The sequence below is a fragment of the Rissa tridactyla genome, chromosome 1 (genome assembly GCF_028500815.1).
Source record: "Rissa tridactyla isolate bRisTri1 chromosome 1, bRisTri1.patW.cur.20221130, whole genome shotgun sequence".
Lineage (NCBI taxonomy): Eukaryota > Metazoa > Chordata > Aves > Charadriiformes > Laridae > Rissa > Rissa tridactyla.
In genome coordinates this window covers 150,888,810-150,909,193 of record NC_071466.1, presented here as the reverse complement: position 1 = coordinate 150,909,193, position 20,384 = coordinate 150,888,810, and the positions used below count along the sequence as shown (strand labels likewise).

Here is a 20,384-nt window from a genome sequence, read left to right as displayed (position 1 = left end):
TCAATTCATACCAGTTTCCTGGTGCTGCATATAAACTTTGCCCAGCGGGCCACTCGCGTGCTCTAGGAGAATAAATTTAGAGTTTAAAAGTTCAACTGCATGTTATTTAGGCAAACAAAACCATAATTTCAGAAGGAAGTGTCTAGAACTGTGTAATACAAAGGAGGTGGGTTCACAGAGTCCAGCATCTTCTAGAGCAATTCACATTGCTGAAAAGCTGAGCATTCAGTTATTAAATGGTTTGGAAGGAGGAATGGGAGTAGGAAATGAGGAAGGGAATTCTGTACGTGTTAAATTTGGCGTAGGAGGGAGAGTTTAACGTGGAGCGGGGGTTGTGTTTGTCACTTTAAATTGTGTCTGTAATCTTATGCTGCTGGGGGGAGTTGTTTCTTTCTGTCCTGTCTGAAAGCCAAGTGTGTACTTCTAAAGAGACTGTCTAGTGCAGCGTATCTATTCAAGAATGTGTATGAGTTTGCTGTTTAAATACAGTTTGGATGCATGTCCCTTCAAACTATTTATAATGTTGCATCTTTCCACTTCCGGGGTAGTGAGTTCTGGACCGGTTCTGCTTCTTTACCTGAATCTGGTGTTGGAAAAAAATGGGGCTTAAGAAGGCACTGCAGTCCTGTTCTGTGAAACTCTCAAGTTAGGCCGTGGTGCTTTGCTTCTCAGATTAAGTGCTTCTTTCTTACTGAATTGTATTGTGTTTCTGCCTTATGTCTTCATAAAAATGAAACGTATAGTCCCTTGGACTTGTAGATTCAGACCTTTTCTGTGGACCATATGAATTCCTCTGTTTCACCTACAGTAGTATTGATAATGCTTTCTGTATTTATTCACAATCCTTGTTGAAGGTCTTGGTACCCCTGGTTCTGCTACAACAGTTTCTGATGGAGTTAACCAGACGGGGCCAGGAACCACTGAGCGCACTTGTGAACTTCGGGGTGACATATCTAGAAGACTATTCTGCAGATTATATCATTCAACAAGGAGGATGGGTAAGAAGATAATGTTTAATTTTCATACTTTGTTTAAAGCTTATTTCTCAGTGTGATACTGGTCTTAATAGGAGTGAAAGCTAAGAGGGGTTGCTAAAAGTAAGCAGATGAGAGAAGGAATGTCCCAGAACAAGCAAAAAACCAAAAGAAAACAAGAGGTCAGGACCATATAGTTGGAAAGGGATTTTGGGCAGTCATCTGTTTCACCTCTCTGCCCCAAGGCAGAACTGACTTTTACCCATTCATTTCTGATGTTGACATTAAAGACCTGTGTGATTGGACTCCAGAATTTCCCCAGGCAGTCTGTTCCAGTTCTTTGCATGTCTGGTTTGTTGGATTGCCATTGAAATTGAAGAGGGCCTCAGATGTCAAATAACAACTAGCTTTCAAAGATGCTAATATTTTGCTGTATGGTGGGTTTTTGTTTGTATGTTCTTTACTGTTAATATACATGCAGAATTGCATTTAGAAGCAAACACCTGTCACAAGAGATAGTGTGCCTGAGAGGTTTATCTTTTTAATATTGTCTTCATACTCTGGTGACTGCTGGAAATGGCATATGGGTTTTCTTCCTTTTAAATTTCAGGGAGTTTTTTAGCAGATAGGTAATTGGGGAGCACTTCATGCTGAAATGTCAGTAGGTACTAATTTATTTTTATAGTAAGTGACAAAATAGCTAATGCACGTTGGATTTTATAGCTATATAGGGACATGGATAGAATGAGCAATCAAGATTTCTTTGTGCTGCATTTCCTTGTGGAAATCTTCAGTTCATGGTAACCAGTGTTCCTGAGTCATGGCATGCTGAGAAAGTTTGAATTAAAAATACATCGCAGAGGCAGCTCACAGCCAGTGAGCTGGGTCTTGAAGGTAGAATTGTGCTAAAGGAGGCTGAGCTTTAGATTACTGGGTTTGGGAAGCGGGCCAGATTTGAATGGAATTAATCTGGGATTAGTGAAATGGCTCCAGCAAGTTGATTTGTTCTAAAAAGAAAAGCTGTTCAGGAAAACCCAGTCATTAAAAAAAAAAAAAAAAAAGTGCTAGTAGGAAAAATCTCATTCAGACAGCTTCTCATATTTCAGGATTCAACCTGACTTTTTTTTAAGAGTAGTTTGTTCCACAATTTCTACACGTCTGCACCTTCCTATATTCTTTCCCTTCCCAGCAATGGTGGATAATGGTTTGCAAAGCCTTTGGGAGGGATTGTTTGTCTTTAATGGACAGAAACACTAACAGCATGCAGCCAAATGACCTTAGGTCATTTGATAAATGCACTCACATTTCAAAGTATTTTCATCATAGGGAAGGTCCTTGCTTGCAACTTTAAGGCAGATGGATCTTAGTGCTATTTTGCTTTTCTGCCTTTTTTTTTTTCCCTCAGAAAAGGCTGCAGTCTATTCTCTAGCCCTTATTTGAGGCCTGCTATAAACATACTTAATACAGCATAAAGCCTCTCAAAACAAGCAGCTTTCCAGCATGGCCTCTAAGGGAGGGGGCCGTGCTTTGTGTTTGTGTGACACTGCATGTATGTACAGATCTGGGTAGTCGGTGTTTCATGGGCTACGAGCTTGTCTGTATACATCCAGTCAGGCATAAAATCAGACTGACATAAGCGGTACAGCAAACAAGCCAGAGCTATTTTTGAAACAGCAGAAGAGGCGAGGAAAGAGACAAGGTGATGAAAATCCTTTCCAGCTGAATTAGCGTAGCTGCACTGACCCTTTGTGAGTTGCCCTGGGGATGGGGTTGGGGACCCACCGGGCTTGTGGCTTTACTTGGAGGAAGGCAATACATGCTTTTATTACCTTTTTTTCTCTCCCCCCACCCCGTAATGGAAATGTGCGTTTTTACTGAGTCACATGCTTCTCGGTTTCTTCCGAATTTGTGGGATGTTGTTCTGGGGATGGCAGTGCTGGGAGCGCGGCGTGGGGTGAGGGTGGGAGAGTGCGTGTGTTTCTGAGAAGGGCTGGGGGAGAGCCGCCTGGCAGGCTGTTAGCCATCAGGCAAGTGTTTTGCATTTTTTTTGAAGATAAGCATCTGCCACCGGAGCTCTGTGTGCTGGATCAAGTTGTCAGTAATGCTTTGCTAGAGCCATAAGGGCAATGTATAAACCTGGGAGTCTCCAGTGAGTTATGTTGCTGTTGACAGTAAGAGGTTCAATTTTTGTGTTACTCTGGAGTGGTGTGAAGATAGGTCTTTCCTACAGCAGCTAAGAGCTTACTTAAAACTAAGATACCAGAATAGCCTGTCCGTTTTTTCGTGGAGCAGGAGCAGAGGAGAGCTTCACAGGAGTCAGCTTTTCAGGGGCAGACATGATCTGTAGTGTCTCTGGTGCTGTCTCTTCCCTTGGCACTGAGTAATTTGGGATCTTCCTCAGTTTTTGGATTGAAGCCCACCTTTGCCAGGAGGGAAGTAGCCCGTCAAAGGTAAGGGGTCAGCTGAGCCCTTCCTATGCCCCACTGCGGATCTGTGGAGTCAGAATTTTACAGAGCTGTGTCATCCAGTGGGACCACTTGCTGCGTCATGCTGTGCAGCCACGATGCGGCTGGAGGAGCTCCTGAGGGTTCTGCATGTGTGCAAGACTTCAGGCTGCTTTGTGGGCTCGGGAGGTCCAGGAAAGCTTCTGATTGAGGATGGTGGACAACAGTTAACTAGAAGCAAGGGAATGGAGGTTGATAAATTGGATAGCTATGCAGTAGATATCAAGAAATCAGAGTGGCTTCTGAGGAATGCAGAATTTGAGATACTAGAGGTAGAGCCTCTGAGATGAGAAAGTTGCTTTTTGATTTTTCATCCCTGGTGATGAGATGGTGTGTTGAAACAGCAAGTGTTCCCCTCCCATTTTCCCTAAAATTGTAATTTAGCTCACTTTTCATGGTAGGGTGGGACTGGGATGTAATGGTTGGTTGGCTGGTGAGAGAATGGCTGGCATATTTTTATGTTCAAGTACATACAATATTTTTATACTATGATTCTGGCCGTTGTGTGTGCTGTTGCCCTTCCCCTTGGTCTGTTTTACTGGTTTAGGGTGAAAGCCTTCGGAGTAGGAAGTGCGGTGCACAGTATATTGTGTTTGGATGCAGCTGCCAACATAAATGTGAATGAAGAGATGAAATAACTACTCCATCTAGTTTACAGTCTCTTAGATTTGCCTATTAGATGCAAGTTGAGTATGGAGGACTGGAGGAAAGCAAGGGAATCTTGCTTCTGAACAGCCTCCCTCTTTCACTAATTTCAGTGACAGGTTTGGCTGCAGCTCTTACATTTACCCTGCTTGACTTTTAGTTTTAGTATGATCGTTCTTTTGGAGCAAAAGCATGTTTGGCATTCCAAGTTCTCTAAATAGACTCATGTCAGGACACATTTCTTCCTACTGGCTCTGAGCTTTGAACGCAAATGGTCATACTAAGATCTCATTCCCTTACTATCTTGAACCATCACAAACTAATTCCCAGCCTGATTTAGCAGTAGTTTCTTTCTTCTCTTTTTCCCGAAAGCAATGTTAGGGCTCAACAAACTGACATGCAGTGTACATGCTCTCCCCTCCCTTCCCCTCCTTTCCCCTCCCTTCTCCTCCCCTCCCCTCCCTTCCTTCCTCGTACCTCCCCTCCCTTTTTGCTCTGTCTGACTTCTCCAGGGCTGAATGCTGCAGCATCAGAAGCAATTCTTGGTCTCCTGGAAAAGTGCACAGTAAGGCCAGTCAGTTGGTAAGGATTTTTTTTCCTCTTCCTTCCCCCCCCCTCCTTCCAAATAATTTATTTCTTCTCACGCTCTGCAGATCCTGTTTTCCACAGTTAGATTTCATCTACGTTGAAATAGTCTGGGAATGTCTATAAGGAGGAAAAACTATAAGATTACTTGGAAGCTAGCTGCTTCTTTTTTATTTTTTCTTTTTTTCTCTCAGATTCACATTTGTGTTACAAGCCCATCTGCTTTTCAGTTGTTTGAAAGAGGTGAAATAAGTGAATGCCATCGGTGTTTATCAGTATTCAGTTAATAACCTTTCTTCTCTCAGTAAGAGGCTGCTATTTGTATTTGTGACCTGCAGCTGAAATTGTCTCTGCCTTCCCAGGGTTCTTGTCTCGTGATGTTCAGATCTGGATTTGAATTTAACTAGTTATTTACCTATGTCAAAGAGAGTAAAAGTATATTTGCTTGAAATACGCATAGTGTTTACAGTTTCATATTTGAGCCTTAGAAGAGCTGTTCTCTGTTTCCAGTGTTTTGTCTTGGGCTTTTCTGCTGGTTTTGACATTTTCTTTGCTGCTAGCAATTGGATAATTTACGTACTAGCGTCTGTTAACGATCTGGAGGAGAAAAAGAGTAAAGAGACTCTTGCCATCCTGGGGAAGCGAGGCAGTCAGTTTGCGCTACCAGGGATTAAAAACTCCTTCTGCAGCAGTCCAGGTGTCTGCCTTGAGAATGACAATGCAGAAATAGAGAGACGGGCTCTGCTGGAGGAGAGATAAGTAAGTTTAATATGGTAGAGATGCAAGAAAGGGCAATCTAATTAGAGAAGTCCTAGAAAGGAGTTTTATTTTTAAAATAATTATACTTTACACTTGTATCATGGACCACGGCAGTGAAACATGCACTTTTATTTATAGACAACTTCTTTGGTTATAGTAATAGCTTTTTTTTTTTAGGCACTGTGGCTGAGGGAGAAGGAACTTAAATGGTCAAGGAGCAACTAGATCTCCTTTCTTTTTTCCCTTACAACAACTTCAGATCAGTCTGTCTGAAGAATTTGTCTCTAAATAACTGAATTTACTTCATTATAAACTGCTAAGACTGAAACCTTAAAGGGTGTTGCTTTGGTGCTGACTCTCTGCAGGTAGTAGAGGTTATGTTGGAGGGCAGGGGAAGGAATAGGATCATTTCTGCAGGCTTTTCTAGCCAAAGCATTCCTTGAAGGGGATGAGAGCAGTGGCTGCAATATCGGTGTGCTTTGATTTGGTTCACATGACTTTTTTCCTTTTTTCCTTTTTATTTTTATTTTTTCCGCATTCAAAAGTACAGTCCCATTTGTGGACTCTGTTTTTCTTGGCTCCGCCTATCTTGACAGTTTCACAAAGATGAATACTACAATAAATGCCTGAGGGCTTTTTGGTTTTGTTTTGGTTTGGTGTTTTTTGTTTGTTTTTAATGTACTGTTGGAGATGTGGGTGTTGTCAGCTGCCCCTTTTATAAGCCATTTCTCTGAAGGATTAGTAGGGTAACGCTGTCAGGGTCTGAAGAGGCACGGCATTGCGGGGCTGCGGACGGAGGCACGGGGCGGATGGAACTGCAGCCCTGGTCGGTGCGGGCAGGAGCGAAGCTCTCCCGACCCCGGCAGACCCTGTGGGCACAGCCTTCCCCTTCCCCTGCTCAGCCCTCGGCACGGATGGTGCTTCACCGGCACACGGCTGCTCCTCTGTTATAGCTAGAAATCGTACAACAAGCGCATTCACAGCTCTGGGTAATCTGTTATTGTGGGAAATTTTCATATTTTCCCAAAGGGAGATCCTTCAGGATCCCCGGACACAGACCAGTTCGTCGCTCCTCACCTTTTGTTTTTCAGACACCAGATTTTAAGCACAAATGCATTTGATGGGTTCCTACTGCTCCTGTTGTCACTGTGGCGCTGTTGGTGCAAGGGAAGTAATGACCGAACCTCGTTTCTCTCTGTGATAGGTTATGTTACAAGATAAAGCCAGTACTCTCGCCTGAAAAACTTCGTAGCCATGTTGAGCGTTCTGATTTTTTTATCAGGGTAAAGATTCTTCTGGAACTTTTGTGTTCTGCCAGCGTTTTCCTCCTCCACTCCGAGGTGCTCTTTTTCTTGGGGATTTTATGTGGGTCTGTTTCATTTCAGGGTTTGGGGGGGAAGCTCAGGGAACATAGGTATTTTTTCCCACAAGGTGGCACTTCTCTCTGACCTGTATAAAGAATTTTTGCTTCTACTGGACAAAATCAAGATCTGGGGTGTATGGGTGTCTTGCTGGGCTGTATAGCTTTTCTGGGGGCTTTTTTTAAGCGTTTTTGGAGATGAGTTTTGTATGAGTTGCCTATCCACAACATTCCTTTCGTGAACAGACTTAACTGTAACCTGCCTGTGTATACTTCTTTAAGAACTGAAGCAGAGAGACCAGTCGAGCTTTTTATAACACTTAAAACAAAACTCAAGGAAACCCTAGAAGAATACACACAGCGTCCGCAGCAATTAGAGGTAGACTCGTTTTGCATTCATCTGGTCTTCCGAGCTTACCGGGCAGGGCTTCCAAGATGCAATAAGTGCTCCGTTGAACGCCTTAATGGCGGTCTCTTTCCGTTCGTTATCTAATAATATCTCCATTACAGATTCAATATGTACTATTATTCCTACTAGTTTTTAGGAAAAAAGTTACTTTTGTCTTTGAGACATCTGGAGTTTTGATTTTAATATTTATTTCCACCAGAAGCAGCTTTACGTAAATCAGGCTGAAATTATTATTTTGGTAAATAGGATGGGTTTTTTTTCTTATGTGTAGTTAAAATTTTTGCTGTTTACCAAAAGTAACCACTATAGTTATTAAGTCAGCTTGTTTCTATGCGCTTAATAACAGACCTATTAGAAAACCATGAAAAATAGTGTACTAGTCATGAGAGTCAGTTTCCAAATTTGTGGGGTTTTTTTTTATGTTTGTTGTCTTTAAATCATAATTGAAACTTGACAGGTGTTTTTAAGTAGGAATTTCCTACTATATATTAAAGGTTGGTAGTGTTCTGAATCCACTGCTGCAAGCGATTTTCAGCAAAGTTTGGATTACTGACGCTGGCAGGACTACGGCTGAATCCAAACTGATGGGTTCTGCTTGTTGGAAGAGCTTTCAGGGGTTTTTTTTCATTATTTTGTTACCAGTTTACAGTTGTCTAGTGTAGCTCACCCTGTAATATTATAGCTACAGCCTGTCCCGAGGGCTAGTCTAGAACATTTGTTAGAAGCGCTTTCTGTCACTTGTAGAAGTCTTGGGGAAAATTCCTACAAGTCAAACGGCGTAGGTTGAGGACAGTGATGGACTTCTGGAGCTCCTTTTTTAGGTCTGCAGATGCCACCTCAACAGAATTAAAGTTGTTCTCCTCAAGACTGCCCCACCTGCGGTGCTCATCCTTGTGTTCTAACCAAGAAGGGAACTACCCGGTTCTCCTTCTCATCATAACTAGTGCCAGCTCTTCCCTCGCGTGGCGGTGGTTGGGATCGGGAGTGGCAGGGTGCTGCGGTGAGGGACTCGCTCTTGCTTCTCTAGACAAACGTGACGTGGTTCTGTAAGTGTGCTGGATGAGGAAAAGCACTCCCAAGTTGGCAAGTCTCCCATCCCAAATTTGAAAAAAGAGGAATCGATTTTTCTGGTCTGGAGCAGTAGACTATCCGCTTACAATAAACAAAGCAGATAAACAAATGCTTACATACATTCCTTATTTACAGTTAAGTCTGAAGTGTAGGGCTTATATAAGGCATCGGGTTATTAAAAATCCTTCCACATGTTCCATCCTGTCCTGAATTAATCTGTCTGTGGGAGCTTTGCTTCTGGGTCAGGTCTGTAGCCGAATCAAGAGAATTGTCCTAAATGTCATTCAGTTTTTATTGCAGCTACTTTAAAAGAAAAAAACAAACAAGCAACATAAACGTGCAAACCACAACCAAATCAGCGCAAAATCCTTGCTTTATCCTCTTGACTCGCTGAATTAACTGTTAATTCAGCTCAAGAAATATTAGTCCTATATCCTAAATAATGCCTATTACTGTCTGGCTTTTCAATTAAAACTTCATGAGCTTTTAATGAAAAAGTAGCGAAGCTACGCAGTGACACTCAGCGTGTTAGCTTTCCTCCAGGTTTCTCAGCCTCGGGCGATCGGTCTCTTCAAGCTTGGAGAGTTGTGTCCCCGAGGCACTGACGTGGAAGTTAAATTGCCTGTAAAGACAGAAAGGAATCAGCCAGGCTTTATATGGCTCTGATTTATAAGGAGCCGGCGACTGATATCTCTTTTGAGGTCATTCCAGTCTGTACGGCGTGAGAAAAGGAACCATAAAATGCTTGAGCCTCTTAGAACCTCCTTTCTGCTGAAGGTGGGATGGGTGTGTGGTGTTGGTGCACGTATTAATGAAGTATTTGAATTGTCGAGAATTGCCCATGTTCCCCCATCACTGTCCCTTCACTTCTGTACCCTCTCCAAAGCAGTTTATCCTGCACATTACCCTCAGCATCTGCCCAGATCTTACCTGTATTTTGTGAGAAGCGTATCTCCAGTCAAAGTGCGCACTCGGTAAAGCACATAGCCTTTACAAAATGCCCTGATATGTGGGAATAACTAGAATAACTAATCCTTGTAGGTCTCTGTTGCCTCTCCATCTGTTTGTTAACCTGCTGAGGGTCTACTGAGATGAGATATTTTGCTGGGCCTGGGCACCTACTAGTCCAGGTAGTAGCTGTGGTGGTACTTCGTCTACGTTAATTGTTCATTTTTATCGTGGTCAAATTATCTATGGGTTCCCTCCCCAAAGAAGAACTTTGATTTTCTTTATAAGAGGAAAGGGAAAAGTAAAGAGTGGCAGATGAGGAATAGAGTAGGAGCAGAGGCCGGAGGAATATCTATTGAGGAGTATCAGGATGGCCTAAATGTCACCGTGGTCTCTGTACCCGATTGTCCCCCTTGACTGGGGTGGCTCCCTCCTCCCTGCTGTGGGCTGCTGAGTCACTGCCCAGAGGTGCTTGGCTTTCACCACTGTGCGGTGTACAACTTCAGGGGAATTTAGCCTGCCTGAACATGGCCCTACTTGGTGCTTTTTTTAGTTTATTAATGAAAAGAAGTTTGCTACAATCACCAGATCTCACAAGCATAGTGTGGGTTTGCAATATTTTTTTATATGCTTCACGTTGAACCAGTCCCAAGAGTACGGGTGCACTTCCAGTGGTGTGTGAAGACAAGAGCTGCCACCAGTTGTGTGTGTGTCCCTGTTCTTTTCGCTAGCGTCAGATTACAGCTGTAGTCTGGCTCGTTGTGATGTGCTGCCGGCGGGAAATAAATTGATTCGGATTTGTGGAAGGGTAGAGCGTAGAGGAGGGTAGTACAGAGGTTCATGAGATCGCAGGTTGTACATCTAGTTATTTCGTTGTTTAATTGCTGCTGTTCTGAGTCCGTATCGCCTGTGGAACTAAAAAAAACTTCTGTGATCATAGGTGTCTGTTAGTAGCTGACATCACAGTGAGAGTATTTCCTACTTCATCACCATCCAGAGGAAATCCTGATGATCAAAGGGACAAACGTACTGCCCCAGACTGTGCCTGGGGTGCTGCCTCTCCACCCTCAGCCTGGGGCGGTGGGAGTGAACCACAGGGACCCGCTCCCTGCTCTGCTGCTCTCCAGTGTCTGCTGGAGCAGGACAGCCTGGGGCTGCGTGCGGAGTCCCGCCTGCACATGCTGCCCAGCAGCCCCGGCCCACACTGCTCAGGATTTGGTCTCTTTGGATCTGGCAACCTCTGCCTTTACTTAGGCTTCTTGGCTCTTCTTTTCCATTGCCCTTGCTTTGCAATGCTGGTTGCTTCCTCCTAGGTTGTAGAGCTCCATTTTGTTTTAACGGCCTAAGCTGCATTTTTTAAAAAAAATTCATTCTTCTAGTGAAATGTGGCTTTCAAGAGGGTACCGGAGTCTTGAATTCTCAGTCACTGCTCGCAGAGCAGAACTTGCTTTGGATTTGTTGGTGTGTGTGTGGTGTCTGGACATTTTCACAAATGTAACGCTTTATTAATTTTTATTTCCTTCTGAATCAAGACTTCGTGGAGATCCTTAGGTGCTTGATTGCTTTTAAGCTTCTCCTGAGGAATTCTGTGTACCATTTCTCTTTAGAGTTTCTGAACGTGTTACTGCACCGGATGTTGCTTCCCGTATCCAAGCAATTTAAAGGCATTTATAAAGAAAAGTTCCTTTTGAAGTGCTCTGTGAGATTCCTTTATTCATCCACAAATATTTTCCAAAAGTCCACGGGCTGAGAAGATGAGATTTAGATGCCACCCCTACCAAAATACGTCACAAAATCTTGACCTTCCCAGTGCTGTCCTGTACTACAGCCTCCACCGTTGTACAGAAGTCTCCAGGAGCGGGTCCGTCAGGTTTTGCAGAATGGCAAGGTGTTTTGGGGGAATGGGGAGAGAAACCTCACTCCCATCCTCAGCTCGGGCTCCACTGGCCCCTTTTCTCAAAGTTTGTTGATACAGGAATAGTTTCCACTGTGAAGGATGGAAGCGTTACTGCCCCTGAGTTGCGCAGATCTCTCAAGTGCCAGTTCGGTGCTTTCGCCAGGGGCCCGCTCCTGCTTCGTTTCCTCTCACTGCAGCCACTGCCAGCGACCCGCAGCGTTTGTGCTGTCTCTCCTGTGCCTGCAACTCGCTTTTTGGTTTGGTTTTTTTTGTGTGTGGGGTTCCTTCCCTGTGCTAGGGAAGTGAGGAATTGCAGTGTGCCCGGTGGCTCTGTGGAGAGTCCGGGCATCTCGTGCTCCCCTGAGAGAAGAGCGCTCTGCTGCTGGCCCAGAGCTATGAGCTCTGCGGATGCGCTGCTGAAAGTTAGAAACCACTGACCTGTAGGCCCTGAACTCCTTGTATGTTAAGAACTAAGTGGTAATTTGGAGTTACCGAAGCTGAAATGCGTTTTCCTCCAGCTCTCTAAGCAGGGAGCTGGCATCGGTTCAGCTCTTTTGGCACCCGTGAGAGCAGGTGCGGCTGCTGGCCCTGCTCCGCCCGCAGTCGCGCTCCAGCATCTCAGTGGGACAGACTGGACACTGATCAGGATTAAAAACAACTCAGCAAAATAAAGAACATGTTTGTTTTTAACTTGGATCGGCTCCTGACACAGACCGCTGCGTGAATCCATAAAAAGTTGTAGAACAACCGAGGAGGTGTCTTGGAATGGGAAGCCATTGATAGGAGACTGGAGCACAACCAAACGCCAACTTCACAGGTGTCAGGAAGGGTTTGAAAAGATGAGGACAACTGCTTGGAGTGGTTTAGGAGAACTATTGCGTGCAGAAGGGAGCAGGGAAAAAGAAAACAAATGGATTTTTTTTTTTTTTTTTTTTACGTGTTATGATGGGACCAAATAGGTAAACTTGATAACTGAATGTGGAATTTGCAGGGAAAGGGCTCCCAGCACTGCGGTACTTGATAAAACGTCCAAATCGGTTTTGTTAGGAGCAAGGGAGTAACTGAATCTTTGTTAATGGTTTCACAGACTTCTGTTATACGGCGTAGCTTTGGGGTTTCCCCTCTGCCCCTGGCTCTTGTTGCTTACATTCTTGGTATCACACCCATCTTAGGTTCTTCTCCTGCACTTAGATTTTTATTTTTTTTTCCTCTTGTAATTTTCCCCTTGAAGCAAATCTCTTCTGTGTACTCAGCAGGCGACACATGACTGGGATCAACAGCGCCGTTCTTTCTGTAAGGAAGGAAGCAGTCAGTATTTTACACGTGCAGTTTCTCTAACTGGAGCCCGCTGTCAAAATTTTTAGGATGTCTACAGATTTTTCCTAGCTAAATAAAAACAAACCAACCCTGTCGGCATCTTTGGATGTCAGTGCTCGGTTGTTTGGTTTTACTTAAGTTGTGTAGCCAAAGTTATCGTGACAGTCTTGGAAAGTGAACTCATTTAAGAATAGCTAAATTTGTTTGTAGTAAAATACTAGAATTGCTGTAGATTCCAGGTTTTTGATACAATGTAGAAATAAAGGCTTCAGCTAGCACTGGAAATGTGGTAAAGTCAATGTGAGAGAAACTGTTAGATGACAATGGACGAGCAATACAGCGCGCTTGCACAAAATGGAGAAGGCAGTGGTATTCAGCTGGGCTTGTGTACTTACGTTTGCTTTCTTTTTTCTTTGTTTTGTTTCAGTTTGGTTTTCAGACTTTGGTATCTTGTTCTCTGGTTAATAATGCCCACGTGGTATGTTTTGGAGATGTCCTCGGCGCTGCGGTAACGTCAGGGGAAGGAGGAGCTCCCAGCAAAGCTCTTATAAGTGGTTCCATTCTCTGGAAATGCCGGCTGGACCAGCTGGGTTTTGTAATCTCTTCTAAAATGTAGGTCAGACACCTGCTGCTCCTGCCGAGGCCGTCTCATCTTTCCGCCAGCCCCACTAAGTTTCCAGGTGTCCTGTTCCTTCCCGTACAGGGGAGGCGATGCTGCAGCCATCGCTCACGTGTTGTGTCCTCCTTTTTGTTCGTAGGGGACGGTCTTCACTTTGGAATCCGAAGAGGAAGAGTACCCCGGGCTCATCGCAGAGGACAGTAATGACATCTACATCCTGACCAGCGACAACTCGGGACAGGTGAGCCCCCCGGAGTCCCCCACAGTGACCACGTCGTGGCAGTCGGAGAGCCTGCCCGTCTCCCTGTCAGCGAGTCAGAGCTGGCACACGGAGAGCCTGCCGGTCTCCCTGGGACCCGAGTCCTGGCAGCAAGTGGCCATGGATCCTGAAGAAGTCAAAAGCCTGGACAGCAACGGAGGGGGTGAAGAAAGGAGTGAGAACAACTCTTCCAACTCGGATATTGTTCACGTGGAGAAGGAAGAGATACCGGAGGGGATTGAGGAAGCCGTGGTGTCAGCCGTCGCTGCAGAGACCGTGCAGGCAGCGTTTCCAGAAACCCCTGCTTCTTTACAGGAAGTAAAACCTCCAGCTGAAATTGCTGCTGCTGAAAAAGCACATCCCTCTGCACTTCCACGTACAAAACAGGAGGAAAAGGGAAAAGCGGCTGAAGAGCTTGTTGAACCTGAAATCCCCGTATTAAGTAAACCTGTCCCAAAGTTAGCCCCATCAGAAGAAAAAGCTGCACCAGAACCTGAGAAAATACTGCTTCCGGGGGAACAAAAAGTGGGGAAAGAGGGCCGTTTGGAAGAAATAGAAGAGAAATCCTCCGCTGCAGAGGAGAAGCCTATCTTATTGCCGGAAGGGAAATCTATATTGCTGTACGGTGGGGCTGCTGCGGTAGCTATATTAGCTGTAGCGGTCGGAGTAGCGCTGGCGCTTAGAAAAAAATAACGGAGCTCTCTTGAGGAGGAGGAGGAGGGGGGAGAGAGAAGAGGGCACGATCCAATTTTTGTAGTTGTGTTACCTAAAGGTTGAGCTGCCTGCTGTTTAATTGGACATCTGAGTAACTTAATGGTGATGGGGTGAGGTCGTTCAATAAGCCTCCAGCTATGGACAATCATGTTTTTAAGTAGAATTGGGGCGGGGACTGGTTTTTCGTGATTAAAGTACAGGGGTATTTTTAAAAAAAAAAAAAAAAAAAAATCTGCAAATTTAAGAACTTAAGCGCGGGTGCTGAAGAAAGGGGTGCTCGTACTCTAGGAACTGGAACAGAGAATCCCCAGGGGAAGGGGAGAGCCAGCTGCCGCCAACCCCTGGAGTTTTTGGCTTCTCAGACTGACCGCTGTTGCAGCTGTGCTGTCTTGTCACCTCCCGTTGCGCCCCCCCCCCCCCCCCAACCCTCCCTAAGAAACATTTATTAGCCAACCTGAGTCCTGTAGCGAGAGGCTGGTCTCCCTTTTGTCTTGGCTTCCTCTCAGGTACAGCACTGCTCCTCGTAACCTCGCAGGTTCCTCCTAAGCCCCAGTGGGACAGTGCTTATTCTTACCTCTTTGCTCACACTGGTTTTGGCCCCTAACATTTACTGGAGCCCCATCCTGTAAAGATGCTGCCTCTCTATAGCTGTATTATCTCTGAGCATCCTGCTGTTCCTGGGGGGGGAAGAGGTTCAGGACGGTGCTTTGGGCTGCCCAGGAGGGTGGGGGGGACACTGCTATTTGCTGGTTTGGAGAATCCATTTGCGTTGCTCCTGCCGGGCCCACTTCACTGCCACCCTTGAGTTACCAGAGGTGCAAAATTCATGCTGGAGACGGTGCCGTTCTGACCAGTACTTTGAGAGCAGGGTCTGTTCAGCAAAGAGACGGCAAAACTGCGTGGACGTGAGGCCGATGCCTCCTGCGCAATTCAAAGGTGAATCGCCACGCTGTCTGTATCACGCTAGAGTCTATCGTTTTTCCCAGGTTAAGCACAGAGTATGTTTAGTCCTAACTTGGTCTTGGCTGTGACAGAATCCCAGATACATAAAGCAATGGATTCTAGTAACTGAGCAAAACAGCATTAAACATCTCCTCTATCTGCCTGTTCCCGACCTGACCCCGGAGTGTTGTTCAGTGCGATTCCTTTTGCGACCCTGAATCTGTAATAAGCTAAACTTACAGGTTCCCAGGTGGTGAGAAAATTACTTTGGCAAAAAGTAAATCCCTCTTCCTGCAGTCACAGCACCACAAATGCGCGGGAAGAGAAGCCTTTGCAGTATTGCCGTACGCATTAGTAAACGTCGGATCCAACCACGAGTGTTCCTCTCGCAGTGCGCGTTTCTCTGTCTGTCCTTGTCCCTACGGCAGCTCTCTGGGCAAGACCTTCGGCTTTCCAGGCAAAACTACTGAGGCATCTCAGGGGGTTCGTGCTGGCGCTGTGGCTTAGACCAGGTGGAGGTAGGTGAAAGGGAACTTGGGATAATGGAAAAACCGCAATCGTGAGCTTACAGGAAGCTTACTCTTCATGAAGCACAAAGACAAGGTACTTTATTTCTAAATAACCTTATCTAGAGTATGTCTCCTAACGAGTCCGTTTCCTAAGTGATCTGAGAATGAAGAGATTCTAGCACATTCTCTATTTTAGGATATTCTTGCTACGTATCCCAGGATGCTGGGAAGTCAGTAAGACCGTGGCAGATTCTGAGGAATTTTTTTTTGTTTAAGCTTTTTTTTGAGAGTGAATTTTCTAGAAAACTTCTCGGATTTTGACCTGTGTGTGTGTGAAGCTGAATATTGAGAGGAGGGATTGTCACCTGTGTACTGCTGCGGACCGAACGCGGGAGCTCTGGAGTTCTGGACTTTACTGCTGATCATTGATTTTCTCTTTTGCCATGTACAAAAGGCAGCAGGTTGGCCTTAACAGAAAAAGAAACCCTTTACCGTGTTGCAAAATAGAATTGACTTTTTTGGCCATTTCCTGGTGCCCTGCTGGTACTGTCACTGCTGTGCTGTGTGCCCAGAACTGGTCGCTGGGACCTCCTCACGCCACAGACTCTCCGGTGTCTGCCTTCCCACCACTGCAGTTCCCTCTCCTGGTCCTCCACGGCAGCTTCCCTCGCGTGGAGAGGAGAGGTGGCTTAATGCTCCTTTTGTCACGGATGTGCACGACTGTTTACAGTTTTGCTTCATTTCCCCTGTCGCGACAGTGACACAGTCTGTGAGGGTGCCTGGTTGTTCCTGTGTGACCAGGGCTGCTGGTCGGGTGGGCCTCCCCTTCTCCTGCTGCCTTGCTGACGGCTTTGGTTTCCTCTCCGGGCACGTTCTCTGTGGGAGAAGGGCCATTCTTAACCCAACCTACGTCCTCTCCTGACTGAAGATGATGCACCTACATTTGGGACATCCCCCAGCTCTAGCCACCCAGTGGGGTTACACAAAAGTACCCACGTGCGCTCTGAAGCAGAGATGGGTTTTTTTGGACACTGGATAATTTGTGTACAGACTGGGGCCGGGGGGCAAGGTCAGGTGTTCTTTTAGTGGTTGTTTTAGTAGTAGCGCGGGAGATCGGTACAGGACAGACGAGAACAAATCCACGCCAGGTTGTTGGCACAAGGAGCCCAGTGGGGCATTAAATAAAATGTGTCGTCTTCTACACACAGCAGGGAGAAGAAGGTGGCAGCCGTAGTAAGGAAAACAAATGACTTTTTGTTTTGTTAAGCATTTCCATGGTTGGTGAAAGCCTTGAGCATCTGGGGTGTTGCTACATTTAATGGAGCATCAGCTGCACCGTGTGTTCTGGTGGTTTGGTCCCTTCTTTATTTTCTCATTTTAGGGTCTTACAGGTTTGACCAGGCAGCAAGAATTTGTACCATCTTCTCCCCCACCCTGCTGACTGCGCATTTAGAGAATTTTATCGTTCCGCGTCTCCTCTGGGAACGCTCCGTTAGCTAAAAACGTCAGTTACGGACTTGCATGCTACTGAATTTGGGAGTCCTGTGGTCAGAGCTGGGACAGGCCTTGCGGAAGTCCCCAAAGGGCGGGTAAGCTCAGATGACAGCATCCTTACAGGCTTGAGTGCCAGGCTGCTTGCTCTATTAAAGGTGTGAATTGGAAAATGGAAGGGTTTGGTTCCCCACCCCCATCTTCAAGTAAATTAAAGTAATCCTAAACTGCAGGGTCTAATTACCCTGAACTGTGTGATGCGACCTCTTTTTAGTGGATCTCTTGCAGCTGGCAGAGGAAAGGCAGTAGCTATATACTTACAAAAGGGCATATAGAATTACTCTCACTTGTGTTGCTTATCCCCTTCCCAGAAGTGCCTCAATATCTGTCCTCGAGTGGCCTGTACCTTAATAAAATATCTACCTTAGACCCAATCTTTCTTCACTTTATCCTCATCTGCAGCACACCCTAAAGCTGAGATGCTAAAACAGCAGAGGACTGGATCTACAAAAAAAGTATTAAATACTTACAGAACTGCAGTGAGCAGCATGTTAAATAAGGAGCTGGCAAGGAAAAGGCTTTCAAGATCAGGTGCAACTTAAATTTCAGTCGTGCCTAACTCTAAGCTACGCTGACTTGGGCATTGCAGCTGGGAAAGATCTTTCTTCAGGCAGCATTCCCGGAACAAGAGGCCGGGAGCAAAGACTGAAACCCAGAATCCCGCTGTTGCATAAAAGCCCAGAAAAACACAGCTAGAGAGCCATGGCCCTGCTTGTTTGTAGCTGCGTGCTGTGCAAGAGCCTGGTGGACTCCTGGCTCTCGAGTTCCTTAAATTTCAGCAGATCCAGGCCTGGGTGGCTGTAGTTGGCACAGCAGTGCTGAGCTGCTCATCTGGGGCAAAAATCTAAATATTACTGGGCATGCAGAGAAGCTGCTTGAAAAACAGAAGCTTTCGGTTCTCGTCAGGCTAGGTGGATGCTGAGCGGGGGGTTCTCAGGATGATAATTTGGTTGCTGAAAATAGCTTAGCGCTAAAATACTGAGTCTGGCCAATTGAAACAAGCTAGAGGCTAGAAAGCAACACTTCTGCAGCCTTCTCTCCATTCAGCTGTGACGCATTAAGCAGCTGCCTGCTCCAGGTACGCACCAGTCTGACCAGAAGCATTGTGCCAGACAAGGCAGTGGAAGCACACTGGCTGTCTAGTACTGCACCTGGGTTTAGACACCAGTTTAACTTCTGGCTGGAGGTGGAGTGCCTGTTGGTGTGGTGTTTGCTGTTGGTCGTTTCTTGCCTATCACTACTGCTAGAATCCATCCTTGCTGTTTGTGAGGGCTTGACTTTTTTCATCGTGGCTGGGGGCTGTGCTCAGGCCTCTGCAGCTCAAGTGCCGCTTGGAAGCTGTAGTGCTGAGTGCTCTCGTGTAGGGCAAGTTCTCTTGCCAGAATCCCGTTTCCTTCCTTTTCACGTAGCTCTGATCACAGCTAGGTTAACACTTTGCACTGTATTTTTAAACTAATCGATGCTTTCTAATGGTCACAAATGAAAAATTTTCTTAGTACTAAACAAGCGAGGGTCTGGAGTTTGGTCTTTTTTCATTTTAGTGATTGTAGGAGACAAAGTAATCTGAGGTCATAAACCTTCCTTGCATTTAATTTCAGCTACAGTACTAGCAAAGCCCTAGTAAGGTAGATCTTGCTCTTCTGGCAAAAAAATAAAATATTATAAAAAAAATTAGAAGTGCTTCTGGTAGCATAGTCTCTCGTGCGCTGAACCAGAGCAAGCTCATGCTACAGAATTTGAGACTCTTAAGTACTAGATTCTTTTGCTGTGAAATAGTGGTGGGGGAGGGCGGTGGAAGGTTGACCGCAGCCCCAGCTGTAGAGCCCAGGTCTTCAGCAGAATGTCTCACTCCAGCCATGAAACATTCTGAAGGTCAGCTCATGCATATGTGTCTACTCCAACAGGAGCAGATACATACAACAGGAGTAGCATCTACTCCAGGAGGTTACACAACAGGAGAAAATGTTTCCCAGTGACCCATGGACCTGTACCTATTGAAGGCAGAAGCTAGGCATGACTTGAATTTGGCTTGGTCTACTTAGCTTCAGCACTAGGAAGGTCACAAGAAGAGTATTGCTTTGACTCCATGTATGTATCTGTGCTTCAAAGTGCAAGCCCTGTATTGCCATTAAAAAAAAATAATAATGGGGGGGTTTGTAAGATTTAAACAACCACTACTTGACTCCGGTAGAGACAGCGGCTCAGGCCCAGACGGAGCAGGGACTGCAGGGCTAGCTCTAGGCAGTGGTACTCAGTTTGTGAACTCTCCTGACTAGCGTGCTGGGCTGGGGAAGGAGAACTGCAGCAGCTTGGCAGGGGTCAGCTGCAGTGTTAGCAATACAGCCAGATCCACCTCCTGAAGTTAAATAACTTTATCACATTTTTTTTTTTCCCTCCTTTCCTACTTAGAGCTGACCCTCTCTCGGTCTCTTCGGTAGGCTGACTTGCTTCCTCCGAGCTAGAGGTCTATGGTTATGCTGTAGAAGTGGGGGAGCTACAGTTAGCTTCCAGTGGAAGCTGCTTTTGATCTCCCTGCAGTATCTGCAGGGGAAGGAAGGAACACTGTTGTGGACAGAACAAGCTGCAGAGGATGCATCTTACTGCTATACCTTTAGGGGGCCTCTCCCCATTTTTAACTTGCATTATAAGCTTTTATTGGAGTGTAAAGCTAAAACCCACTCAGACCAAAAGAACACCACTGGATTTGTTAAATCGCAAAGACTAATGGGACCGATGCTGAAGCATGCATGTTCGGGGATATCTTCTACTAGGCTTCTGCCGGGCTTGAGCAGATTGAGACAGAGTTGCAGGGACTTCAGATTCTGTTCTCAGGAGGCCTGCCTGGGGGAAGAGCCCCTGACTGGTCCTCAAGTCACCTATTATCTAAGGAACTGGTCATATTGTTCCTTTTAATATGCAAGTGCAGCCCTCTTGGGAAAACTGTCTAAAGCTTCTTGTGCCACTTGGTTAATAAAAGTGTTTCCACCTTTAAAAGAAAGTTCTTTCCAGCTTCATTGTTCTATATTCAGTTAAAGGGAAGGGGTATGTACATTTTCTTCCCCTCTGCTAATAGGACACTGCTGTAAGACCATGCCCCCAGGTTGCACTTTAATAAATGGTACAGTTTTCAAAATTAATGTGTAGACTACTTTTGTGCTTTCCCCCACCCCCTTTCTAGTGCAGGCACCAAAGGGAAAAAAAAAAAAGCTACTTTACTTACACAAGATTTGCTTATGCAAGGCACAAGGCCAGGACCAGTGTCTCTATTGCTGCCAGCTGCATCATAAGCAGTAGTAAATTAGAGGAAGGCCCTGAGAACCT

The 20,384-nt window shown here is 45.6% G+C and overlaps 1 protein-coding gene across 3 annotated transcripts in view; it reads left to right on the top strand.

Moving 5' to 3' along the window:
* Nucleotides 1-20,200, top strand: part of BCL2L13 (BCL2 like 13) — a 45,365-nt gene extending 25,165 nt beyond the window's left edge. Inside the window, exons 6-7 of one of the 3 annotated variants that reach the window (XM_054189566.1) lie at nucleotides 855-998; nucleotides 13,228-20,200. In XM_054189566.1, coding sequence (XP_054045541.1) covers nucleotides 855-998; nucleotides 13,228-14,040 — 957 coding nt within the window. In that variant the 3' untranslated portion in view covers nucleotides 14,041-20,200. Of the gene's footprint in view, nucleotides 1-854; nucleotides 999-4,635; nucleotides 4,661-13,227 lie in introns of those variants that run through there. The other 2 variants (XM_054189577.1, XR_008464639.1) reach the window with 2 other exon arrangements.
* Nucleotides 20,201-20,384: the final 184 nt, after the last annotated feature.